Below are 27,645 nucleotides of genomic sequence, written 5' to 3'. Positions count from 1 at the left end.
TCATGTAGTAAAAGGCTTTTGTTCTCCGTTTCTTTAATATTTTTTTTAGCATTAATACATATTTAGTTTGGCACGGAAAAAAAGAACGACACCCCTGCTGCGGATCCTAGCGTCACTTAAATGATTTCCTTATTTCCTGTTGCTAGAAACACATCCATTAAAATATGGGCTCTGACGGGACAACTATGGATTCTTCCTGACTGGCCGAGTGACTGAGTGCTGAAAATATGACAGTGAAGATTGCGATGCGTGCACTCATCCTTACAAACAAACACAGGATTGGCTTTTGTCTTTTTTTCACTCTCTGTGTGTGTGCGTGGGCCAGCTTCTGCTTTACCTCACAGTTTACTGAACACACTATCTGCCCTCCACCCAAATTAAAGATCAAAAGGGGAGCAGAACGCTTTACTCCTGTTTTCACATCACCTTTGTCCCAAACTGTGTGTACAGACCCGGGTGGGTCCCAAGAACGGACAGACTCACGGTTGCTCCCCTCCAACAACCCCCCACCCCCCACCCCCCGGACCCCTGCCACGACCAAGGCGTCACGTGCTTCATGAAATAATTAATGCAGAGGTTGCAGAACCGATATGGATTCGTCAGGAATATAACGGACAGGATGTCACATTGCTCCAAGTGTGCGTGTGTGCCTGACGTGGAAAATTCAACTGTCCTTTAAAAAAATACGAGCCCCCTGTAGCAGCGGAGAGGGGGGAGAGAGAGGGAAGAGGAGAGAGAGAGGGAGAGGGGAGAAGAAAAGACACCGGGAAACGCAAACACAGAGAGAGAGAGCAGGAGAAAAGAGAGGAGGCTGCAATCAAACAAATTTGGACGGGTGTGCGTCTTGCGGGTCGCTGTGGACACCGTGAGTATTGCGGAAGGAAGTGGACTGCATGGGGGAAAGCAGACTTCTTCCACCTGTACGCCGCGCCGCCTTCACCCGCATCCCACCCAGTGAATCACAGGCTGTTTTAACACCGTGGTAACTATGCCCCCAAATCCTCATCTTTCGCCGTGTTTTCTCATGGTGCATGTGGCTGTCGTGTTGTTTACACATCACGCCCCCCCCCCACCCATCATCATCAGCCATTGTTTATAGGTTGAGAGATACAGCCGTGCAGCCCACAACGAGGAAGGGAGAGGGAGTGCTGCGGTGTTAGCCGATGGCTGTTTCTGTCTTCAGAAGCACTCGGATGTTCTTCTCCATCTTTCTCCCATCAGCTCCTGTTTGCCTCCACATGTCTCTATCAGCTTGAGTCTGTCCATCCCCCTCTCCCTTTCCACTCCTCTCTCTCATTTTTCCCTCGCAGCCAGCTACTTCTCCTGATTTATTTTGAGGCTGGGTGTCAGCGTGCGGCGGCTGCCATTCTTATTTTGTGAAGGAGTGCTGTTGTTTATGGCACCGCCCGTGATAAATCATGTGTTCCAACGCTGTGGAAAGATGGTGAGGAAAAATGACGGCCGATGGACCGATGATGCAGCAGACAGAAGCAGAAGAGAGGGTGAAGTACCGCTGCTTCCACCGGCTCTTCTTTTACCTTCCCTCTGTTCCAGCTTAGATGTTCCTGTGTTGCTGATGCCCCCTCCCTCCCGGCCATCATTCACACACTTTTTTTCTTTTTTTCCCTCAGTTTTGATTAATACTCGCGGTCTTCCCCATTCCCCCTTGCTCTCGCCTTACCTAATCAGCTCCTGTTCTTAAATTACTGTGCTGACCTATTAAAGTAAGATTTGCTCAAATTTGGCGCACCGCGAAGCTCTCGGCAGTAATGAAATCTCACGCAAAGGACCTGCTGGCAAAAGAAAAACTCAGTATTTAGCCCAGAGTGATGAAACTCATCAAGCAGGGCCAGGATGAATTAACTAATAATAGCACTTTACAAGCACAGCTAGGCCCCGGACTAAAGATGAAATGTGTGCTGGCCTGGCCTATCCGGGAACAATTAGCATGATTTTGGCTTTTCAGACATCCTAAATCTCTCTGCTTTTAGTAATTTAATTTAAAAGACATCTGAACCGTATTTGTGCCATCCCAGCTGAACAAACTATTCCAAAAGTTTGATTCCCCTTTCTCTCTCCCTGTATTTTCCTTGGATGCAGACTGGAAAGAAGCTTGTCGCAATAATTCATGTCAACATCCAGTATCTCTGGTTTAGCTCTGCTCCTTCGCTGTTAATCAGAACATTCTCCGTTTCTTTGAAATTGAAGAAAGACTGAACGGAAAAAAGTAGAAAAGGAAGAGCCGCTCCCATTTTTACTGTTTGTTTATTGGTGTAAATATGCATCAAACGTGACTAAGAATTAGGAACAATCTACAAGATGTGTGATCTGATTCCATTTTTAGCCTGCCAGCAGAGTGAGATGGGGGTGGGAGTAAACATAATTTCACCAGCTAACCTCATAACTCACCGTGGTATGTGATAGCTGTGTGGTGTTTGAGTGTAAAAGCAGCTGGTGCAAAGTGCAGAGAGAACAGCACAGGACACACAATATTGGATCACATCAGTTTATTGTGGAAAAAAACACAAAGCACTGGCAGACATATCAAAATATTAAATTATTATTATTATTGTTATAGTTGTTATTGTTTAGGATGGATGGATAGATGGATGGATGGATGGATGGATGGATGGATGGATGGATGGATGGATGGATGGCGCATCCCAGCCCGCCTGTCTCCTTCTGGCCACAGCCATCAGTGTAAACCTTAGTATTAGAACTAGTCATCCCATAGCAACAGTAGAGAGGACAGAGCTTCTTATCCACATGCATATTCTCGCTCTTCGTTGTCGTGTCAAAAACAATATTTTGGCTCATTTCTGTTGACAGAGAGAACGGGTGGAGGTGCTGTTTCATTCCAATAATAACACACTGCAGCCTATAAGATTGGAGTAAAAAAATGTTACCCCTTCTTGTGAAATTACTATAATATGATTTATACTTGACAGATAAAATGTATGTCTTCTCAAAATATTGAGTAGTCTCTCCCAAACACAAAACAGTAAAAATTAATTCACAATAAAAACGTATCTGAAAAAAGTCCAGCTTTATTGGCAGCAGTGTATCTATTTGTTCAGGTCGCTTGGCGTAGACGCTGAAAGCAAGCCGTGCTCTCTCTGTAACTACACTGAAAAATATTTAGCATCCAATTTCTCTACAGGCCTCTTGGAAGAGCCGTGTGTGTCTGATGCGCTGTGGCGATATGTTCAATCCATTGTATCCTTACAAATAATTGAATAATACATTACCCATTAAATACTGGCTTGTCTTTGTAAGCGGTTCTTTTGAAAAGATTTTAATTGAACAAAGTGGAATTGTTGACGGAAAATACTACATAAAGTAACCAATGGTGTGTTAAATGATCCGTTTAAAATAAAGAATTTGTTGTGTTGTAAATATCAGGAATACTGTAGTATCTGGACTGTTTGTCCCTCAAAACAGAGGCTATCGTCTGCTGTGGTTTTTGCGAGTGAACGTCTCTGATCCGTGTTTATTTACCCAACGCTTTTACGTCTCAGTGACCGTAATCACGCCGCGCATTTTATGATTATATCCAAAGTTAATGTCAGAACAAATGAGCGCAGACGCACCTGAGAGCCAGGCGTGCAAACCGCGACGCATTCTCCCACTGTGACTGGCAGCTATGTTGATGGTTTCACTGTTCTTTGCCCACGCAGCAAATATTTGAAACGGGCAGGGAGATATCTTAAATGACAGCGAGTGTTTCTTTTCTATATTTCTAATGCAGCTGTAGTCCTTATTAAGATCAAATTATGTCCGGATAAATCACTTATTTTTATGCCAAAGACGGAGGTAAAAGTCAGGTTTTAGTAATTACTGACAGATTAACTAAACCGTTTTGTTTCGGGTATGCAACATGTCGAAATGTCTTTGCTAAATTTGGGACGTCGTCGTTTGCGAACGAGCCATGTCTGCATATTATGGTCAAGCTGCAAAAGGGGCATTGCAAATGAGGAGATATCCCATTAGTAAAGCAACAAAAAAATCAAGCGAACAAGAGTTTTCTAACTGCTGTAAAATACCCCTGAAGGCTGAAAAGACCGACAAAATACAGAAGGTGAGCCACATTAGCTGAAACGGTGTGGAATTTTACCGAGACGGCTGCTGCAGACAAAACTGTTTTAAGTTTAAGAAAAATAATAATAATACAATATTAAGAAGAAGAAGAAGAACAAAAGTAATAGAAATTATTCTAACATATTAAACATAAAATCACGACCACGATTTGGTTATAAATCTGCAGCCCTCTAAACCTCAAAAAGATCGATGTGTGACGAACGTCTAACATTGTCAAACATACATTTTATTATTATTATTGTTTTTGTTGTTATTATCATTTCTTACGATTTTGCTGATATCTGATATCCAGTCCTTTGCTCCACGCGCCAGTCGGCAAATTCCTAACCTTCCCGCGGAAATGACTCTCCCGTCGGAAATAAATCAATGCGAAGCTTCTCTGGTAATTTGTAATCTTCATAGCGACGGCCCTGACTCAAAGCTCGCGAAGCCGAAGCGACTGCAGCTGAAAGAAGAGCTGTGCAGATAGCCCATTGTATTGGTCTGCCTGAGAAAGGCCGAGAAACACCAACTGGGGACATTTGAGCCGGAAATGATTCCAAGCGGAGAGTAGTCCAGGGTTTGCTCTCTGCTCGGTTGTCTCTCTTCAATCAAAATACAATGCAGCTGAAATGAACGAATTCGCTTCCCTTTAGGTGAACTTTTTTTGCCCTTTATCTTCCTCCTTCTTCTGTTGTCCCCTATCTCGCCGAACTCCCTCTGTCTGTGGATTGTGTGTGTGTAGGTGTGTGTCTGTTCGCGCGGCTTTCCATGGCAGAGAGCCTGTCTATACGCGTGGGCAGATATTAACACAAGAAAAAGGAGACATAGGCTGAATTTAAAGCCAAGTGCACGTCTTAAAGATTTATTTGATCTCCAAATATTTGCTATAACTGGACACGGTCAACGCCAAATGAAAGTAAACCACTTAGAGATCATGTTTTCCAATAAACTCGCAAGTGAAAATTAAAATAAAATTCCAATCGAAACTCCTCTTTACATATTTCATGCAATTTAGACTGCAATGTTTCGGTAACTAGTACTTCTGGTAGCCACATTTACAGTCAGTAGAAAAGCTGAAACAGCTTCCTGTGGTAAAAGCTTGGCGGGCACTGTTTTAACCTTCCTCTCCTCTGATAGTGCTCCGTTTGACGCCATGTAAGAACAGCTTTCTGGGGACCTTGTGCAGGATGGACACACAGATTGTCGTGAACCGTCCTAACCATATAGGGTCACCTCCACCACCCCTCCAGAGTCCTCATTTCCTCTCTGGGAGTCCCTGACTCGGGTCAGGATCAGTCCTCGCTGCCGAGCCGTCAGTGACGACCCAAACAAAAGAAAAAAAATACAAGGTAACATTACAAGAAGACAGGGCAAATAAAAATCTTATTCTCTTAATATTGGAGATAAAAACAGCTACGCGTCATAGCGACGAATCCAGGCTGCTCTGGTTCATAATAAGGTTCCAAGGTAATATCTTGGGTTAGCAGATGAGCAACAAGCATGTTTTAGTGGATTATTCCGATAGCCGGACAGAAGACAGGGGACAGCATCAGAGAGGAGCATAGGGTTTTGCTTCACTCATGTGGGAGCTGGGAAAAAAGACAGACTGATCATTGATCACCGGAGGCTCCACTTGATTCATTCTTCAGTGTCGCTCACTGTCATTTACCGGGAGCCATTCAAAAGCTGCTCCGCACACGAACTTTTGCCGTCGGACCGACAATACTGTAGTCTAAGAAAAAGACAGAAAAAGGTTCACCACTGGTTGCGGTTCTAGATAAGCACCGAGCCGAATGTGTAAGGCATTCTGCGACAGCGCGCCGTGTGCCTGTATTTTTCTTTTTTTAAGGTAAGGAAGTACAAAGAGCCACGGATGGAGCAGTTCCCGTGAGATTGTGTGCTGCTTGTAGGCTCGGATGTTACAGATTTATGGAAAGCTTCACAGATGAATGGCTCTTACCAAACACTGCAGGCAAAAAAAAAAACAACAACAACAAAAAAAAAACACTTCGTTATACGTGAGGAAGGTGCTGTAGTGGCTGTAACGCAACATTGTGCAGAGAAAAATCAGGTTTAGCTGCCGAGATTGTTTTAGCACAACTTTGAAAGACATTAACAGCGAGCAGAAACCAAAATTAGCGTAAATACGCACCAGCGGCTACTGAAAAACATGAAAAACATGCTGCGTCCAAGTGAAAGAGGGATTGATTGCCCGTTGTAATTGGAGTGGATGGTGTCCAGTGGGGTAAACCAACAGCAGAAGCAGATCCAGCAGGAGACAAGCCGACATAAAGCAGGTAAGGTCTGCCGGGACGCTTCTTCCTCAGTTTTCCGTCCTGTGTCATGGATGTGTCCCTTATCCCACGCTCCACAGCTCGTCACATCATTAATTATTTGTTGTATGAATGTGAATAGTGTCTCTCACTCTTAGAGATATCCATGGGCTGGACTCGCTTGCAGACTTGGACAAATATATATATATATGTGTGTGTGTGTGTGTGCGTGTGTGTGTGTGTGTGTGTGTGTGTGTGTGTGTGTGTGTGTGTGTGTGTGTGTGTGTTTCAGAATGAGAAGGCTCACAGACGGACCTCAAAAAGGGCACTGCGCAGTGCTCCCTCTGGTTCCCTTCTCAATTTAAAAGGAGCTTACCTGCAGCATGAAGAAATCTCTGGATAGGGAGGTGCTGTGGTATGTGTGGGAGCTTGTGAAAGAGATTGACTGAGATGAAAAGGATAGAGACCTGATGGCTCAGTACAATGAAAGAAGACACATGTTTGCCTTGTGATTTATGATAGTGTGAATGGATTGCTTACTCAAGAAGCTGCTCCCCCCACTCATTCTTTCGTGCCTTTCTTACCCACATATTGTCATGTCGTTTCCTGCCCCCAACAAACAGCAGAAAAAGAACACCCAATTCCCAGTGAATATGACCTAAAATGAACACATTGCAAATTAAAGCACCTTATACATAAAAGAACCCATGCAAGATGAGATTTTTGTGAAGTATGTAAAGTTTATTCAGTGAGGACAATTTGACTTTTTTCTGGTTGCTGTGGTAAGACGTATATGTTCCCAGTTTTGTTCACATTGTTCAACCAACTCACCACCAGGTTGTGATTAGTCAATGCTGACTGAAGAAGGGGATTTCATTGTTGGATTTGTTTTATTGTAATGTAGTTTTTATGAGTGGATATAAACTTAAGTTAGATACTTTTAACTAGCAGCAGCAGTACAACATCTACAAATAAAATTATCATTTAGGAAAACAACCAACTATGATGCTATTGAACTTTACAATATAGATTCTGACTAAACCTCTTCCTACCACAAAAAAGTGGCTGTGGTAGTGTCCTTGTTATTGAAGCATCTTATGAGGCTTTTGATGTGTTTAATTAATACAACCTGCATAACAGCCTTTCCCATAAACACTGCATCAAAAATATATAAATTATTTTTTTAATAAAGTCTGACTTGATTTTCAGAAAGAATTACTTGTTTAAAAGTCCTCAAAACCTATATAATTTATTACCAATGTTAGCTATTATTCTGTTATTAAATCTGATCAAAACTTGTCAAAACAAAAAACAAGGTATGGTTTCCATCATCTTAAGTAACTGGTCTGCTCTGGCAGAATGCTTGACCTTGGTGGGTTTTGCTCAGGGCCACATACAGACTTTCAAGGCTTGACAAAACCACAGCAACTCTTTTAAATTTGTGTTTAAATTGATTTTATCATACATCACTGACAAACTATGGGCAAAACACAATCAGAGTAAAACAGAGACATGGACCCCTGACGCTGCTGCGCTGTGTGACGGCTGACAGATCTGGCAGGGATCCATACAGCTACTCTCTTCCACTGTAACCTACTCAACAGTAGACCTGTCTGATACTGGGCCAAGTGCCCTCATTATATTACAGAAGTCTCATAAGAGGAGGATGTTGTTAGGAACCTGATATGGTCCAGGCGGTTTGATGCAGCATCCTGAGCTTTCCAAGCTCTTCAATAACAAGCAAAGAAACTCCAGGTTTAGGGCATTCAGCACTGTTCTGTAAATGAAAGGGTTCACTAAAGCAAGACGTTAGCTCTTCTGACCAACAGACCAAAAAGCCACATGTCCAAAAACAATAATTTAGAACATATGCAAATAAATAAAACATGGTCCAACAGGACATTTAAGTCTTATAAATACAATGTTTGAAAGATATCAAAACTTTAGAGACTTGACAATTATAGATGTATTCAAACCAGTGAGAGGTTTCACATCAAACCTAGGAATATATTTTATGAGTTCCATTTAGGATCCAAAATTGAATCTCTCACATCATTACATCTTCCATTAGATCGAAAAAGTTTACCAGGATGACCAAAGTTGGCAAAATATCTGTATTTGAATATTTGAAAGATTCTGCAGTAGGTTCACTTTAAATGTTACAAAATAAGAAAAGCAAAGGATTACCCCCCAACCCCCACCCCACCCACAACACACATGCACACACAAGCAGCCACATTTATCGCCTAACAGACTTGGTTGGCTTGGCACTTTTTTGGCCCAGGAGCAAAAAGGGCAATTTGACCCCTGCACCAACACCTCCTCCCCCTCTGATGATGTCTGGTTTCCTTTGAGTTTGTGGTTAAAGATTAGCATCTCTGATAAAGATTAACTCTCTGTCAAGTGAAGAAGCTGATGGCATGATTTTCTGGTTCAGGACTGTTTTTACCTAAGGCCAAGCTCTCATTGAACAGAGGAAACTCTGGATGGAGGAACACAGAAAGGTTCCACATGGGTGGATTTTCAGAAATAAGATGGAAAATAACAAAACAAAATGGTCTTAGCAAGATATGATGCTTATAGCTGAGCAAAGTCTAAGAGAATTTGGTTATAAGGAGCAGAGCTGTTTGTGAACAGTGGACAACATTTTAAGTTGTCAAGTTTTTTTGTTTATGAGAAAGAATTAACACAACAAAAAGGATCTGAAGAATACTAACAAAATCCAATTAATCTTTGATTTTTACTGGTATGTATTCATTTTGATATAAATAAAGCCAACCTCTGCATGCTTTTAAAGCTATTCACCAAATATATTTGTATTCACTTACCTTTTTATAGTTTAAATTCATTAATAAAAACCAAGAGACAATTCTAGCCCTGAATATTTCAAAATTGATTTTTACCTACAATGAAGGTAATCCTGTGACAGCAGATGGCCACCACCAAACAGAAGATAGTTTGTTACAATATCTTAGCATGCTTTGCTTTGTATTTAGTAAAATATTCAGCAAACAATATGTAAAGACAAGTCAGAAAAAGTGTTCCTTCCACCAACATTCCTTAAACAAATTGCACCAAATTCAAAAAAGAACTTCCACGTATTTTCCAATTAATCTTTCTGAGATTTCAGTTTAAACACTCTCTATTTGACAGATACAAAAATGCACCTGTTGGAGAAAAACTTTTCAATTGAAAATGGTTTCTAAATTCAGGGCTTTACTTGTTCTACCCATTTATAAAAGCTTTCTGAAAGCAAAATAATTAGAAACATTGAGTGGAGTGAGTGCAAATGAATATGAATGGTGTCTCTTTCTAGGGCATGTCTGGCCACTGAAAGTAGTGCCGAAATGTTGAAATGGCATCTACCTGAAGCTAAATGGGTTGAACAAACCGTGTTGCAATATTATGCATGTCTAAGCTTGCCCGTTAGGTGGGACTGTGTCTGGCGTTGATTATGAGGCTGCATAAGCGATTGACCTCATTAAACTGTGTAAGCACAAATCAGACTGGTTGAAAAGTGTTTTTATAGAAAAGTGCAGGAATGTTAGCATGTCTCAGGAAAGTGTGGCAGTGGGTGATGCCGTCAGCCTTAAAGGTCTCAGTGATCAGGTCTACCTTCATTAAGGTGCTGTAATATCAGATTATCCAAATTTGGAAATGCACTGGGGATTTGAAGCTTATCACTATATTTATTTTTCTAATTAAATATTATCATTTTGAAGACAAAGCCCGCAGAGACAGCTCCCCAGTCACAGCTGCACACATTTTAATATCATGTTGAAAAGAGACAGAGACAGCATTGCTGACACTCTAATGATGTGGTTTTCATCTAGTTGCACAAATACTGTTATTGTTATACAACACCAGGGATTACTGTTAGAATGGATTGTATTAATTGTCTTATAAATAGCTGAAAAGAGTTTATACTTTTAAAATAAAATAGTACAATGCTGCTCAACAAAACAGATTCAATGAAAATTTTAAGAATGACAGAAATTATAAAAAAGCAACTAAATCTCATTGATTTGATTTTATCCTTGTCAGGTGTGTTTTAGGCTGGATGAGAATGATACATTTAAAGGTTATTCTATTCCACTGAAAACTAAAAGCTGTTCTGTGAATGTAACTAAAATACCACTGCCATGAGATGTAAGTATTTATTGTTATTCCCATAGTGCTTTATAAATTGGCTTCAAAGTAAAACATGTAGCAACAGGAAACCTTATTAGATCTACAGTATTTATAGTTAAAGATAAAGCATTGGTAGACCAGGAACAGACCTGTAAGGTAACTAAGGTTTATGGTTTTGTCATAAATGTTTCAGAGAGTCAGAGGAAGTACTTTCAGTTGCACCTGATCCAAATTTCATTTCTACAAAGTTGGATCAGGTGCAACTAATCCTACTTTGTGGAAATTAAATTTGGATCGGATGCAACTGATCCAAATTTCATTTCCACAAAGTTGTGGAGGTTTTCTAAGATTAATTATTTTAAATTTCTGAAAGCTTAATATTCCACTCAGGCATTCCACCCCAAGAAGTTTAAAGAGTCAAATTAGAATCAGATTAGGTATAAAAAGGCATCGGCCGAAGGTACAGAAGGATGGAACGTAGCTCAGTACTTTGTAACCTATTCCATTCCAGAAAGGAGTTCAGTACATGTTAATGAATAAAAAAATTTCGGGAGTGTAAAACTGAGCTTTTTCAGTATCTACATCAGTATCTACATCAGTATCTACATCAGTATCTACATCAGCATCTACATCTACGTCTGCAGTGCATCCATATAACATTGTATAAGGTTCATGGAGTCTAGCTAATCTCAGTGAACTAAGTAAGAGGTTTCTTTTTTAATGTTGCTCATCTTTAAGCCCTAGTTTGGGACTGTGTTGGGTATGTTCTCTTATATTCATCTACAGAGTTACATATCCAGCAGCTGGATGCAACAATGCATCCTCAAACTCCATGAAGAAAACCATAGAAAACAGGAAAGCTGCTGAGTAATCGGGGCATAGACACATCTTAGATGGACAAAAAAAGGGTTGAGTATGTGTTCTGCAGTCAGATGAGTCCATTTTAACTACTTTGGGAAAACCAACATTAGGTCCAGTGTGCCGAAAAGGATCATTCCGTGAAAGTTATTAAAGCCAGTTTCTGTGTCAGCCTAATGGTCCTGCACCCATAGTAAGCCTGGTTACCTGCTTTTATGCCACTCCAACAGAGACAATGGAGAGATTTAACAGAAATTTGCTACCATCGTGGCACTTGTTTGCATTGAGGTATTAGTAAAAAAAAGGCCAAGCTTTGGTGCACAGCATCACTGATACAGAGTGAGTGTGTGTTGTGAATGGGACAGTTAGACAACAACAGTAAAATGCTTTGTCATCACATTTTATCACAAGAAAAACACAGAGCTCTAACAGTACCATTTTCTAAACAATTTGAAATTGCCAATGAACAGATGTTTGATGGATGTCAACATGGCTTCCTCTCAACTTTTTTTTCCAGTTTTGCTGCATCGTTCTTGATTTGTTAATATGATTTTCATACCGGGAGAAAAGTCAGGCAACACATGGAAGATTGTTTCCTTTATACCACTGAATAAACAACAACAAAAAACAAGAAATCCTAAATTCAAGTTTTTAATTTAGATTCGTTTTCAAATTTTTCTGGATGTGGGTTCAGCCTTTATACTCATTGTGCTCTTAGATCTATTAGTTGATCACTGGAAGAACACTTCAGTTTCTATGTTCTGTTAATTTTGCTACCTTATAAAGTATCAATAGTTATACTAATGCAGTCAGTTATTGACAGTAGGTTCACAGTTTGTTCAGTTCATTTTATTTTATGTAAATACCAGCAGTTCACACCAAAAATGATTTCAGGAAAAACAATTCATATCCAAGTATAAACAATACAGATTTATTTCTTTGAACACAGTTTATTTCAACGCCATTCTGTTAAATTAAAAATAGACTCACAATCTAATTCAAATGCAAATTCTGTTTAATGAACCCAGTTTTAATTCAGTACAGGTGGAGTCAGTAGATCATGCGATGTTTATGAGTAAAAACATTTTTCTGATTCTTGCTTCGACGTACAAAATAAACCGTTTTTGAATCAGCATCAGACTTTAAAATAATTCTACAATAATTCAGCTGTTATCTTGGAAACATTGTTTAAAGATGGTCTTTATATGTGTTTGTTTTGACCGTACAGTTGACTCCGCCATGGGTCAAGTCAGGACATTTTTACAGGAGAACATCTGTCCACCTCTGAAATTGACATCCTACCGAAGATAAAATGGGATATTTTAACATGATTGAGTCAATAAGAGAAGAGAAATAATGATCGAAAGATGTAAAGTTTCTATTTTTTGATGTTGTAACACAATGCATTAACCCTGTTTATTATTTAGCCGTTCACTGCATCAAGTTCCAGTGGAACAGTAAAACCAGCAGCTAAATGGACATTGTTAATATCTAAATAACCTCAGATTAAAATTTAATTTTAGTTTAAGTTTTTACATAAATCTCACAGCATTCTAATCCTGCTGTTCTGTCATTTAACCAACAAACCTTGGTGTTGTCATGCGCCTGCAGAATAAACCCGTTAAACCTTTAGACTGTTAGACCTGTGAATTGCACATTGCTTCTAGTCTATCTGAAAAACTCATCCTCTCTCCCTTGCAGCTTCTTCTTGAGCTCAAATTTGAACTCATCAGCAGTTCTGGGGGGCCCTGGAGGAAGCCTCCTCTCTTTGTCTCAGCCTGCAAGCTAGCTGGCTAAGCTTGTCAGTCCCGGCATCAGTTTCTGGGCAACTTAAGACTAGTTCACTCTTGCTCGGTAGCTCCAGAGAGGCTGAGAGGAGGGGGGAACAACAACTGCTGGTCCTGGGATGGGGATGGACTGCAGCCAGTACTGTGCGTGAGTCCCTGTATGGAAACAATTTGAAAGCAGCAGAGGCGGCAGAGCTGGTGGTGTTGCTGGAGTAGACTGGTACAGAGGTTGGGGGATCTTTTGCTTTTGATTTATGTGCTTTGTAGAAGTTGTCAGGAGCATAAACAGGCACTGAGTGGCAGAAAAAAACTTTAATAACAACTGTTAACCGGAGCAGCGGGGGGCCTTTTCATGGGTTTTTTTATGTTTTTATTTCGCTCTTTTTGACATTAGAGAGTTTATAATTTTGAAATGTACAGCTGATACAGCATTGAATTTTGTCATTGATGTCTCTAACTGATGCTGCAGTTATTTATGGGCTGCAGGGAAGAAACAGCTGCTAGTTTTCAGGGCTAACTTTTCTCCTTTGGGTGCCCAATGCTGTGGTGGCTTTCAAGGTTGTTTGTGCTTTCAGAAAAAAATTCAAAAGAGCCACTCATCTTAGAGCTTTCATTGCATGTTTTAAGTGCAGCCTGTCTTGAATGAAATTCTAGATTGTGTAGAGCTGTTTTGTGTGTGTGTGTGTGTGTGTGTGTGTGTGTGTGTGTGTGTGTGTGTGTGTGTGTGTGAGAGAGAGAGAGAGAGAGAGCACTGTTTGGAGTAACGGTAACAGCAGCTATCATATTTCATTTGCTCCTGATGAACATTAAAGATGCTTTCTTTCTTTCTTTCTTTCTTTCTTTCTTTCTTTCGTTGTTTTGTCTGCAGAAGCAGGGTTCAAATAAAGCCACTTATTTCTACCTGTAAATGTAACTAGTCTGTATTCGTTTCTTCATCGGGCTCTGTGGGATTTGAAATATTCTATAAGGCCGGTTTAAAACGAGAGGGAAGCGCCTTGAATATAATAGGATCTGTAAAATGATTACCCGGATCAATAGCAGCTCATATAACTTCCAGCCAAGCTTCGTCCTTCCCTCTGCCGCTCTTTGCTTTTATTCCGGGAGTAATTTAAAGGTCAGTAGCCTACCTGTCTGCGGTGTTTCTATCCCAAACATTGGAACGACCACATGAGGTCAGGGCTCCTGATCGGATTTTACAGAGTTTTTTAACTGCACATCACTTCCCTTTCCCCTTTCTATTACCTTTCCATCCTTCTTTCTCCACCGTCTCCCTGCCTTTTCCCATGGTTTACCCATTGTTGCTTGAAGCTTTCTGGAAGCCCGTCTTCTCGATCGAAGCTTTAAAATAAAGGAATCGTCCGGTGAGTGCAGATGTTTTAAATCATTTATCTGGAGGAAGAGGGGACCTCAATTCTTTTTATCGACTGAGTGGCCGTCAGCTTGAATAACCATATTAAATAGCTACTTTCCTTTCGCGCAAATAGTATTAACGTACAGTTATTTCGAATATCATTTTCTTTTAAAATATCCTTATGTTATTATTTTTATTTTTTGAAAGTACGCTTGATGGCACAGCTGAATGCACGTGAGCGAAATCCAATATTATGTGCAACCATGATCTAGCTGATAGAGGCCAGTGTGATGACCGCGGGTACAGCCAGCAGGAAACAGCTCATGTGACAGACAAGCAGACTATCAAAAACGTCTTTCATAACTGCTGAACAGCCAGTCATATAGGCTACTATAGAACGCTTGCTCTTGATATGCTGCTGGTTCTTTTTTGTTGTTTCTACAATTAAATTAAATTAAAACAAGTAAATAAATAAAACGTTTTTTTTTAGAAAGCTCTGCGAAAGGTTAAATAAAACGGACCGAGGGTCACATTAAAAGTAGCTATGCGTGATCATTTCCAGAAGCCAGAGTCAGAGTAAATTCCTTTGTGTCATTCCCTGTGACCCACATGTCTGGAATCCCAGTCGGATGAAAAATGTAGATTTCCACAAGGCACCGACTCGTATTTGTGGGAGCCAAAATCCAGGACTCAATCCCAAACATAAACCGTTGAAATATGTCTGCAATCGAAAGAGAAATAAAAAATCATGGCCTTCTTTTACGAGGACTGGTGTAATTCAATGCAGAGCCTGCATGTAATCCGAGGCACTTATTTCTCCATGTGTTGCAGTCTTCCCACACCACTCAGATACTGGGACAAAAAAAAAAAAAAACGCTGATTAAGGACTTGGTAAATGAATAACGAGTTTTGTGAGCAGGTCCTTCAGTCCAATGCAAAGGCTGCTTTAAAATAAAAGTTGCAGACGGACACATTCCAAGCACCCACCTTCTACCCACACTGAGCTCATCCTCTCATTTAAGCAGTCCACAGCCGCTGCTATCTGTTTTAAAGTTGGACCGTTTACACACAAGCAAAGACGCACACACGCTGCAGGGTGTGAGGTAACTCATAAATCTTACGAAGCCATAAACGACAGCAGTAGCGTCCTGAATAATAAAAACAGAGAGAAGGGTAGTTGAGGGAGAGAGATGGGGCTGGTGCTGGGCTGGGGAAAGATCACAAAACACTTTCTTTTCTTCTCGTTTGCTTTTAACGACTTCACCTCTCTACGGACCTGTAACATTTTATCTTCTAAAAACACGCGATATCTCTAAAATCACTTTACAAATCGTAACACTCTCCTGCTGTGTTGCTGTTCTTGAAGTTGATTGAATTTGAAGGATATGATTTAATTCTATTTTTCTGGGTATGCATTAGATCGCTTTGTCCTGAAAAATGGCTTTATGTCTGTTTATATAAATATTTTAAACTAAAATTTTCTATTTGCATATTTTCACCAACATCCCAGCAACGACAGATGTTTCTTTGGCACAGTCATTGTGTCAATTTTACTATTCTCATTCCACTTGTATTGCTTATTAAGAACTTTTGGTAAGACATCACTACTTTTTCTCCTGTAGCGACTTTGTTACTGTTTGTCTTTTACTAAGATGCTACAAATCAGACATTTGTCAGTTTTATTCAAGGTCACGCTAATGCACACTGAATGTAATCTCACCGAGTGATCTAACAGATTCTGATATGAGGGCCTATTGCTGTCATGAAAATAACTGAAATCATAACATTATTATTTTGTTTTTGTACTCGGCCCGTTCAAGGTGGTGTCCGTGTCTGAGTGGCAGCAGGACGTTTCACTCAAATCAGCTGTTAAATGATAAGAAGAGATGCGGGACAATAAAATGATTAATTTCTGTGGCAGAGTCGCAGCTGAGAACGTGCCTGCTGTAACATGTGTAAACTGTTAGACGTCATCGGAAGTTATGGTGACACCAGGAAAGTAATCCCAGCAAGAAAGTGTGCCTCTAGAGCCAACAGCTAACTGCGTGTTTTACTTCCATGCAGCGCCATTAGCATAATTTGTGAATGACGTTTGATGAGGGAGTCATTGCGTCCTCGAATAAAGCCCCTTATTTTGTTAGTCTCGTGAGCGTCGTTGATACCTATTCGCGCGTGTTGCTACTACAGATATAATTATATATTTATATAAACATTCATAATGCGCGATCAACCAGGAGCAAGAGCTTTGTTTGGAGGCCGCGTTTACCCGTGATCTTAGTCGTGTGCAGCAGACTTCCCTGCAGCCTACCAGAGACCGAAACTGCAAAATCCAGAAAAGGATCCTGAAGGAGGAGATACTTCCGGCTCAAAGAGATAAACGTGTGGAGCAAAATATAAAGAAAGCGGATAAACACTCAAAATGCGATGGGGTAACAATCTGTTTCTCAGAGGTTGTCTTGCTGAATGACTGTCTGGTTGGCTGGCTGGCTGCTTGAATGAGCGACAGAGGATAAGAAGAGAGAAATTTGAGGCCATTGTTATCAGCTCGAAGCGGTGAAGGCAGAGCTGGTGCCGGGGCGGAGGGTGGCGGTGGGGGGGCACGGGGGGCGCGAGCAGGCAGCAGCAGGCTCCCGGTAAGGTTGTTCAGCTAGCCCGAATATAGCCTGTACGCGTAGCCCGTGGAGTGATTGCGCCTGTTTATCAAGCATCCTCACCCCCCCCCGCTGACGCCTCGAAACCCGTTGGCGCTCCCACCTGCCAGCCGCTCAAGGTGTCCGGTCCGCTCAGCGCGCTGTGCCGCTGCTGGTGCCGCTGCTGCTGCTCCAGTAGGTGTTGTTGTGGTAAGAGGCTGCGCTAGTTTCCAGCCTGCACCGGAGGAACCACGGATTGTGGAAAGGAGACAGGCATGAGGACAGCAAAGCTTACGGAGATATAGTTAATTCGAATATTTTTTTTTATCAGTACTGATCATATGGTGAATCTTTGTGAGGACGTATGATGCGACTTTGCCGGGTCCGTTCCGGAGTGGACCGGGACTGCCGGTGCTAAGGAAGGTAAGAGACATCACTGGCAGTCCGTCATAAATAAAGTGAGCCCAAACTGAAAATCTAGCAGTGGTATATAGGCTGTGTTTCCTGGCTGTTGGCTTTGTGAGCGGCGGATGGCTGGCTCAGTGATTTATGGGCCATATGACTTGAATCCCGGTTCAAGAAGAGTTCACAATGCTTTTAGCTGCTGGACCTACCAGTGGTCCCCTTCTTCTCGCGGTCGTCCATCTCTGTCTTCCTCTCTTCTGCCTATTTTCCCGCTTCTGCTTCTCCTTCTCCTGCAGCTAACCCATTTATTTATGCAAAGCCCTGCCGACCAATTTTCTGTTATCCCTTCATGCTTTGTCCGCCAGCATTATTATTATAATTATGCAAATAGGCCCGTGTTGTTTATTTGTATTTTTTAATATCTAAAGCTACAATATAACTTGTATGAGTTCTGAATGATTTGTGGAGATTTTGACTTAGATTCTGAGCAATAGTGGGTCTTATGAGACCAGTTTAGTGTTTCTGCAGCTCTTCGTTCTGTGTTTCTGTTAATGGAGTAAAGAAAAAGCTTTGTGGACTGTCCAAGTTAATGGATTCTCTTTCTGTCGCCGACCCTGCATGGCTCTTCGTGGCAGGCGCCATTTGTAATTTTATATCCCGGGATAAAACACAGGCACTGGACACCAAGGCCGACTTCCACCTCTCCCTTCCTCCCACTCTTTCTGCTGTTGTTTTGGGAGGCTGTGTCAGGAGCCTGTAGGCCGATTATTCAGGGAGACGTCTGGTAAAGTTACTGATTGTATTAAGCTGTAGTCCTACATGCCAAGGGCAGAGGCATTACGTGTCGCGTTTAATGGTGAAACAGCGTTATGATTTAATAACATATTCCTCCCACACTGTTTGCCACGGCCCCCCCCACCTAGGGACTATTCCTCCCAGTAAATAATTAGGATTCCAGCTTGTCTGCGTGAAAGATAAATGACTGACATATGTGACGTACTAAGAACTGGAGAACGGCCGAGGAAGAAAAACAACGATAGACCTAATATCAACTAAAGATTCAAACAGCTGATTGGTTTACAAAAGCGTTCTAAAGATAGTTTTAATGGGTTTGATTTTTTGAGACATTTAATTGATTGCTATATGTGGAATGATGAGGCCATATAATTTAAATTCTCTTTTAAACCCATTATGCTTTTCAGGCTTTCAATATAGTTTATTTTTATTTTATTTTAAATAACAAATAAATTGTAGGCCAAGACTAGCTCGAACATTTGTAGTTGGCTCAACATTACCTAGCTTTAGCTAGCTTAGTTCTTTCCGTCCATTTTACACACACACACACACACACACACACACACACACACACACACACACACACACATATATATATATATATATATATATATATATATATAATTTTTTCTAGTTTTCATAATGACGACGTTTATAATTTTACTACTATTACTACTACTACTAATAATAATAATAATAACAATAATAATAGTAATCCAACTACAACCAAAAATATATTTAAAAAAACAACATAAAATCCATAGAAAAACAGGAAAATACGGAAATATCCTGACTGAGCTGGTGGGCCTCTTTACTTTAAGGTCTCCCCTGAAGACGTTTCTTCTCAGGAAAAGTAATGAATACCAGCTGTTCTGTCGCGCCTGACAAAAAGCTTGTGGGTCGTTGCGGCATTTCCAGCCAGAAGCGCACATGGCTCATCCTGTTGTTGTTTCACCTCAGTCTTTACTTGATAGGCCAACAACACTGCATCTATCTATCTATCTATCTATCTATCTATCTATCTATCTATCTATCTATCTATCTATCTATCTATCTATCTATCTATCTATCTATCTATCTATCTATCTATCTATCTATCTATCTATCTATCTATCTATCTATCTATCTATCTATCTATCTATCTATCTATCTATCTATCTATCTATCTATCTAATCTGCCTTCGCTCTCAAGAGAAAAAAAATCCGGAAACATTTCCGGGCAAGACATGAATTGCATGGAATTATTCAATTTGTTATTCTTCCTTGTTGTCACCGTCTAGACAAAAAAATAAAATTATAACAATAATAAAACAAAACTTATCTGTGCAATAATAAAGGTTTTATTCACCCTACAGATTTCCCCGGCCCTGTTAAAACAAACCCATCGGGAAATGAATCTCGCTTGTTATTGAGCAGCAATAATTTTCATGACGATGAGTGGGATCAGAGTCGCGCGGCTGGAATAATGTAAATCACACGTGGAAGGCCAACAACAGTCTGGGTTTGGGCAAGCAAGGGTTGACAGATAGAGGCTGCCTTCATCAGTCACTAAACAATGTATATACAGGTTTTCTTGCTCTACATTTAACAAGAATATTTCTCGGCTTGCAGGATTCAATGTATTGGTTTATTTCAAATAAATAATGAAGACATATACAAACAACAATGAAGATAGTCATTTTTACACATTCCAATATGGATTTGGATTTTATTTTTATTTTTGGATGCATCTCTATGGTTTTTGAATTAAATAATTAATTGATAGAACTTGATAATCAGCAATGAAAATTAAAAACAGCAACAACATATTTTTATTGTTCTTACATTAGAAAACCATATTACAGTTTGTGAATTAAAAGTAAAAAGACATTCTAATGACCCCAGTGAGTAAAATTTCTGTTTAACTTTAACATTAGTGTGTGTGTGTGTGTTTGTGTTTGTGTGTGTGTGTGTGTGTGTGTGTGTGTGTGTTTTTTTTTGTGTGTGTGTGTGTGTACAGGGAGAGCATACACACAGTTTACCCTCGTTGTGCCCCCTCCTCTAGAGCATCTGCTGGCTGTGAACTGGGCTCAGAAAGGGTGGGGGAGGGTCAGGTGATGAGGAAAGAAAAGCAGTGGTTTCTATTCATGTCATGCTGCCTTTCACTGGAGGAAGATGGATTTAACTCTGTCATTTCTTTATTCTGTCTTTGCTAACCTTTCAGGTCAGGTTGCAGGGGACCGTTGGAGAGACACCGTCACGTGACCTCTGGTACCAAATGGTCTTCCGGCAGTGGTTTTCAGTAAGGACTGGAGCAAAAGAAGACGCTGCCATCTCTCACAGAAATGCAGAAGACAACATACTACGACAACTCCCCCACACTTTTTGGTGGCTACTCGACCTACCAGGTACAAGGAGCAGCAGCAGCTGCCAATGGCTTTGGGGGCTATGATGCCCCGGTCCCAGTGTCCCACCAGCAACCACCCTTCCAGTCGCCAACCCATCTGGATGTGGATTCATACCAACACTCCGCCTGCTCTTTGCAGTCACTAGGCAATAACAGTTGCCACCAGCAGCAGCAGCAGCTAGCCAAGACCAAGGAGCTGAATGGCAGCTGTATGCGGCCTAGTCTGCCTCCTGAGCCCCACCCTGCCTCCCAGGTGTCCCCTCCACTGCCCCCCAAATCCAGCAATGGTAATGCTGCTACCCAGCAGCCGGAGGGCAGTGCTGGGTCTTCGACAGTCTCTAAATCAGGCCCTAAGTCATCAAATTCTTCCTCCTCCACATCTTCTTCCACATCATCCAGCTCCTCTTCACTGCCACCCAACCCCACGCTGGCCAAGCAGATTTTTCCCTGGATGAAAGAGTGTCGGCAAACAACCAAGCAGAAAAACTGTTCACCAAGCAACAACTCCGGTAATGGTGTATTAGATTACACTTTTCACTGTCTTTATCTTTCTTTGTCTTTGCTGATCAAACAAAGTAATTATAACAGCAACAACACAACCTCCATTATTTCTGCTATATATCACCTCTTTCCTCATTTCCGTTACTCATCTGCTCATTGGCGTTCCAACATTCTACATTCATTAGCATCTTTCTTGCTACTATCCTGTCCTTATCTTTACTCTCACCACTCTGCTCTTTCAGCACCTTGCTTATCAACATTTTTTTTCCAGGGCTAGATCTCAAAAGAATTAAGAAGATTTCCTATGTTAAATTGGGTCTCTTCAGGACAGTTCCAGCAGAGACCTATTTCAGACAGAGAAATGACCAAATGAAACTAGTCCAGCGGGGTTTTGTCTGCCTGTTGTGTGTTATCTGTCAGATTGCTGTGGTGCAAGCTAAGTATACCAATATAAGGCAAATAATAAAGTGCCATGTGAGCTAATTTTTCAAAGCATGTTGTTGTTAATGCTAAAAAAAAAAAGTAGTTAAAGAAAGTTTATCTTGGGCATTAAATTTAAGGTTGTCTGATTTCATTTTTTTAACCTAAGGACATCAGTACAGACACTGATATTATTATATTTTGGGGATAGTTTAAGTAATCACAGCAGAAAATGTTTGCATTTGTTATGGCAGAAACAATTTCAAATATTTGTTTGATTTATTTATTTACATGGTGGAGAACAGAAAGTTGGTATCATTGGTTAGGAGAGCTGAACAATTTAGAGACTTTTACATTAAAGTGTCAATCAACTTTCCTACACTTACAATATAAACTTTATCTTATTCTACCAAAACAAACATGTAAAAGAATTGAATAGATTTTTCCTGTAATCATTTTGAATATGAAATAGTTTTCATATAAATTCTTTAGGCAGTTGTGTATAATTCAGTACTTATAGGACATGTGTTTCACATGGATCCAGGAGTTACACACACATAGTTATGTTATAAAATATTAATTCAACTACAATATGTGTGGTCATTGTATGTCAGCTTAGAGGAAAGGTGGTTGAGAACAATTTATATTTTTTGACATGTGATGGCAAATTACAATCCAGGTGAGCAGCAGAAACGATTTTGCCAGAAAAGACAACTATTTGGTGACAATCTGCAAATAACACTTAAAAGAAGAGTTTTGTTGTTGGGTTTGTTCTTGTTTTCTCGTCCTCATGTTTTACCTCCAACAACTACTAAAAATGAGAGATATTAGTAAGGGTAATGTCAGACTCATTTTTTTTGTTTTACAGAAATATAACATGTTAGGACACATTTGATATGGAAAATCTTATCAACTGGGAAACATGTAAAGTGACTTATGCAAAAATAATCTGTGTGTCTGATACTAGGTTAATGTTTGTCATGTTTTAATATTAAAGTGATTAGGGGCATTCACATGAATCCACGTCTTAACACAGCAGGCGTGTCCTATAGTATAATGTATTTAATTTATTGTGTATAACTTTAATTCTCTTTAACTTTATATTTTGAATATGCCTTTAAAACTCAGAGATGTATACCCAAATAATTGGTAGAATAGAAACATTTGTAATAAACTGACCAATGGGTTTCAAAAAGAGATGTGGTCAAATACTGAAATAGTTATAAAAACATGACACAATTTAAAGAAGAAGCCTCTTGCTTTATCTTTGACATGTTCATTGGAACATAAATGTGAAATTTGCTTATATCTGCTTGAATGATTACCTTATCTGTTTAACAATATTATCATTCCAAGTCATCATCACTTTCAAGGAAAACAGTGTTATAAATTAAACCACTAAGAATAGATGGAAAATCCAAGTTTACATTACCTATAATTTTACAGGCCGCATTGTTTTTCACATGCACTCAACAAAGGCTTGATTGGGGTATCCAGTTAAATGTATTTTGTCACAGTATTTTTAATTTTAAATAGCAAAGTACATGTGTGAAAAGGTTCCTAATAAATACCCTTCCCAGCTGTTTGATGTTAGTTGATTTTATTTGTCGGGAAAATCCTGTTTGCAAGACTGGTGAAGATGAGGGAAACTGATATGACTAGTATACATGTATGATTTAGAGTGCCATGTGAAGCAGTCACTCACAGGACCTCAGCCTGATACAAATGGTTACCTTGCAGTTGAATCTAAAGAGCTCTAACTCAACTTGGGTTTTTATTTTTTTGGTGAGTCCACTTAGGTGAAACAGTTCCTTGTGCTGCAGCTGCTATTGCTAAGGGGGTTTGCCACTCTTGCCAAAATGCAATTTAGGTGTTCTCGGCCAGCACCGGGGCCTTCATCTTTTAATAACTGCCACTGTTATGAAGTGTTGACAACTAATATCAAGGGATAATTCAGGCCGCCTGCCCAGACCACCCTCTGCTTTATTAAGACTTTGAATGCTTCCAATTTCCTCTGGCATGCAGCCTAGATTTATTCTATTACCCTTACATTTACAATTCATAATTTGTATTTGGATAATTACATGGTATAATTTGTAGAACTTGCTTCCTTTTTGTTTTTCTCTGCTGAACCACATATATCTTTTTTCTTTTCAAAATGTTAACAAACTGGTTTCAATGTGATTCTTGATGCTCTTTTCAGACATGCTGGTTGAGGCTAATGTGTTTTTTTCTCCATAGCATCAGGGGGCGCTGAGAGCGGCAGCAGTGGGGAGAAAAGTCCTACTGGAGGCTCATCGGCATCATCCAAGCGAGCCCGTACAGCGTACACCAGTGCTCAGCTGGTTGAGCTGGAGAAGGAGTTTCACTTCAACAGGTACCTGTGCCGACCACGACGTGTGGAAATGGCCAACCTGCTCAATTTGTCCGAACGCCAGATTAAGATCTGGTTCCAGAACCGACGTATGAAGTACAAAAAAGACCAGAAGTTGAAGGGCTTGAGCTCCAGCTCTGGAGGACCATCTCCAACAGGTTCCCCTCCTTTGACCATGCAGTCCTCTGCCAGCTTCCTGAACTCAATGCATCCAATGGGAGGGGGAGGAGGGGGCCCAACCTATGAGACCCCCTCTCCCCCATCCTTTGGAAAGCTCCACCAGGGAGTGTCTTATTCTATGTCCACTGCCTATTCCAATGTTTCTATGAAGGGCTGCCCTCCTCAGAAATATGGTGCCCCAGATCCAGACTATAGTGATCCCCACCATGGCCTAGTACAGGCCAACAATGCTGGCTATGGGACGCCAAATAACATGCAGGCCAGTCCAGTCTACGTTGGGGGTGGCAGCTATGTGGAGCCTATGGCTGTCTCTGGGCCCTCCATGTATGGCCTAAACCACCTTGGCCCTACGCCGCCCCACCACCAAACCATAGACTACAATGGCGCAGGGCCCATGTCAACTACCAACCAGCACCATGTGGGTGGAGGGGGGCCCCAGGGTCCCTGTGACCCACCCACACACCCAACTTACACTGAGCTGTCAGCACACCACACCTCAACTCAGGGCAGAATTCAAGAAGCACCCAAGCTCACCCACTTGTAGCAGGTCTGGAACAACATGATCATGTAGGAATTGGGGAATACAACACAGAAAAACGTATCATGACATGACTCACTAAGAGACAAACCAAAATGTGGGGATTATACCGCTGCAATGGGACAGCAGGAGGGGCAAAGCAAGACAGGAAGGAGCCATCCAGTGGTTTGTGAAATGCCCTGTGCCACAATATGCAAGAATCAGTGTTAAATGTCACTGCCATCATTAGAGTAGTATCAAACCTGTGGAGAAAACATTCCTTATTCCTCTGTTATTTTAAAACAGCGTACTGAAGGTTATAGTTGTCTGAACAATTTGTGGTTTGGCTGAACTTCACCGTGCCAGTTAAAACCCACAGTTTACTGCAGTAAAAAATAAAAAATAAACTTTAATGTGTTCAATATTTCATCTCTTACTATGAAGTCTTGCTTCACATTCAATATTTTTTCATTTTCAAATTTATTATTCAACATTAATTTTCATGTAGATCTTTTAAGACAATTAAGGAATAAGTCGTATAAATGAACATAGAAAGAGATCTAAAATTTTTAAAAATTTGCAATGTTTAAGTCAATTTTTTGAGTGAATAAATAAACATCCATGTCTGTGGATTTTATAATAAGTGCATTAGTTGATCTTTGTAGGCATGGAGCAAATTACAACAATAGTAGAGCAAGCATGGAGCAAAACAGAAAAGCCTATAATGACCCTTTAGGAGATAATGCATGGTTTCAAATTGTCGTTTGATGGCGAAATCTCCCACTAAGACACATATATACATACAGCTCTCCTACCTGGTAGATTAAATAGTTGAGATTTTAATGGGCTGTTAATGAGGTGGTTAGATTTATTATGCTGACTTCTCTCCCCTGCAGGCAACACATGTTGTTGTCAGCAGAGCTGAGCTATGTGGAGGGCTCTGTTTCTCCATCAGCTGGAACATGAGTGAGAGAAGAAATATATGGCTCAAGCTGGCAGCGCAGATCTTTTTCTGGGCCTCATGTTTTATGAAGCACATCAAAACCACTGGACGGCTTTCCAGCACCAGTCTTTTTTCTCCCTGCAGTACCCATCTCTGTCCGTCTAGACCCAATCATTACTAACCCAATCTCAACCCCCCCATCCCCATTCCCAGCACAGACAACCACATACGCACACATACGTATTCATCCGTCCCATCACTGTAACAGGGTTTAAGATGAGAGCTTAAAGGCTGAACTAGCCCGAACAGGCACACACTTGTTCTAAACTATCTTATGACACAGTTATGTCTGCATACATATACAGCAACACTAAGCTAACTTCCTCTCACTGATGTATGTCCACAAGCAGCTTGCCAGCTGTTGACCTCTTTAGACAAACACAAGAGCGCACAGAATCTACAATTTTAGTGTCCTTATTTTAGCACATCATCGACACAGGGTAAATAATAAGAGTGGAGAGGACTATTTGTTTGTGTTTAAATAAGTCATTGATATTACCCACCTTACCTTACAACCTACCATCCCATTAAACACTTTGGTAGATGCCAATGTGTGAAAGACCGCATTTTCCATTCTTTTGTTTTGTTCCCACATGTCTTGACTTTTAACGTGGAAACAGGGTATATATTTGAACAAAAAAATGCATGTCCCAGATTTCTGAGCATATGTGTAAAACCGATTTTGAAACAACTGGGTTTATTTGTTCATCTGTCAGTGAGGACATTTTGGAAAAGATATGTCAAACACTTCCGGCTGTTTAACCGGATTGAACACTGTGGAGTGGGTAAGTCATCCAAACTCACTGATAATCAGGAAGTAAATCCCTAAAGTTGTTTTCAAAAGTTTAGATTTTACACAAATGCTGTTTTACACCTGGGCATCATTGTTGCACTTAGAGTTTACATTTTGATGGTTAATGGTTAAAAAAATAATAATAAAATCTTATTTTGAAGACGAAGGCCGTCCAATCAAAGCGTCTTTTGCTAATGTGTGTTCAAGCGAACATTCACATATAAATATTTATTTGTTATAGCCAGTTTAAAAAGAGTTTCTGTTTTGTATTAATATTATTTATCCTTTGTGTATTTATATTGAGGAAAAAATCATGTGCTTTTTTAGTATTTACCTGTAATAAAAAAACATTGTGTTTCCTCTTGTCCATTGTACTGAAATTAAATTTTTAATTCTTGCATTTTAGAATAAAATAGGTAGTTTTTTTTTTGTTATTATGAACCCTTTATGTTATTATGATCCTTGTACATAAATGTCTTGGCTTGCACAGGGAAGAGTCAAGTGTTGGGTATGGATATCCGCCCATAGTCTGAAAATAGAAACAAACTATTAGCAGGAGAGGCGAAAAACTCATTTTGGAGGAAACATTTGTCTGTCCTTTGTAGTTCCTTTTTTCTTTCACTGTTGATAAAGTTGTCTGTCAAACAATTCTTTAATAAAGCTTTATGTTACTCAGAGCAGTCGTTATTTTTTAAAGATGAGAAACAGTTGATTCATAGTGATCTGATGTATAATCACTAAAATATCAGTGCACCAATCATATTCAAACAAGTGGTGTGTCAGCGAGAACCTGCCTCTAAGTGAGGTTAACCTTAGCCAATCATCTTCTCCAAATATTTTTATTTTATGTTGTATATTTGTCTGAGCACTGCAGACTCACCAAAATGAACGAGTAACAGAAAAGTTCAAATTACCTCTTTATATTGTCAGAAGAGCTGAAGTAAACCTTTGGTGAGCTCGGCACAAAGAAACACAAATTGACTACAACAGTTTCGTGGAGCTTCGCGCGTTGTGTTATCTATGATAGACTGACGACCATCCAGGGTATGGGTGTCGTCCACTGTTATGTGCTGTAGAAAATGAGTGTCTCTTGGTCGTGCAGCTTAACTCAGGCCTGCATCATGCCGCTAACTTTGGCCATAGGATATGTTTATATCTCCC

General features: G+C 40.3%; 1 protein-coding gene and 1 long non-coding RNA gene across 5 annotated transcripts; one reads left to right on the top strand and one right to left on the bottom strand.

Annotated features, from left to right (window-relative positions):
• Positions 1–707: 707 nt before the first annotated feature.
• On the top strand, positions 708–27,161 carry LOC124862997 (homeobox protein Hox-B3a-like). 4 transcript variants are annotated; one of them, XM_047357227.1, is made up of 3 exons: positions 708–982; positions 20,514–21,205; positions 23,859–27,161. In XM_047357227.1, exons 2-3 carry the CDS (start codon positions 20,635–20,637, stop codon positions 24,713–24,715), a joined length of 1,428 nt encoding a protein of 475 aa, XP_047213183.1. In that variant the 5' UTR covers positions 708–982; positions 20,514–20,634; the 3' UTR covers positions 24,716–27,161. The 4 variants fall into 4 exon arrangements, with proteins under 4 accessions (XP_047213183.1, XP_047213185.1, XP_047213184.1 ...); XM_047357229.1 differs by lacking the exon at positions 708–982 and adding an exon at positions 6,273–6,377; XM_047357228.1 differs by lacking the exon at positions 708–982 and adding an exon at positions 16,705–16,909.
• Positions 2,493–6,366, bottom strand: LOC124863006. Its single transcript, XR_007037054.1, has 2 exons — positions 6,233–6,366; positions 2,493–5,382 (listed from the first exon to the last, which is right to left on the bottom strand). It is a non-coding gene; the product is annotated as an uncharacterized LOC124863006 (long non-coding RNA).
• Positions 27,162–27,645: the final 484 nt, after the last annotated feature.

Source organism: Girardinichthys multiradiatus, chromosome X (assembly GCF_021462225.1).
Source record: "Girardinichthys multiradiatus isolate DD_20200921_A chromosome X, DD_fGirMul_XY1, whole genome shotgun sequence".
Taxonomy (NCBI): Eukaryota; Metazoa; Chordata; class Actinopteri; order Cyprinodontiformes; family Goodeidae; genus Girardinichthys; species Girardinichthys multiradiatus.
This window is presented reverse-complemented; position numbering and strand designations above follow the sequence as displayed.

What these genes read in the sequence shown, in the direction of transcription:
- LOC124862997 (XM_047357227.1), top strand. Translation starts at nt 20,635, where the DNA reads ATGCAGAAGACAACATACTACGACAACTCCCCCACACTTTTTGGTGGC. An exon ending in TTCACCAAGCAACAACTCCG is followed by an intron (nt 21,206 to 23,858) that starts GTAATGGTGTAT and finishes TTTTCTCCATAG; the next exon opens with CATCAGGGGGCGCTGAGAGC.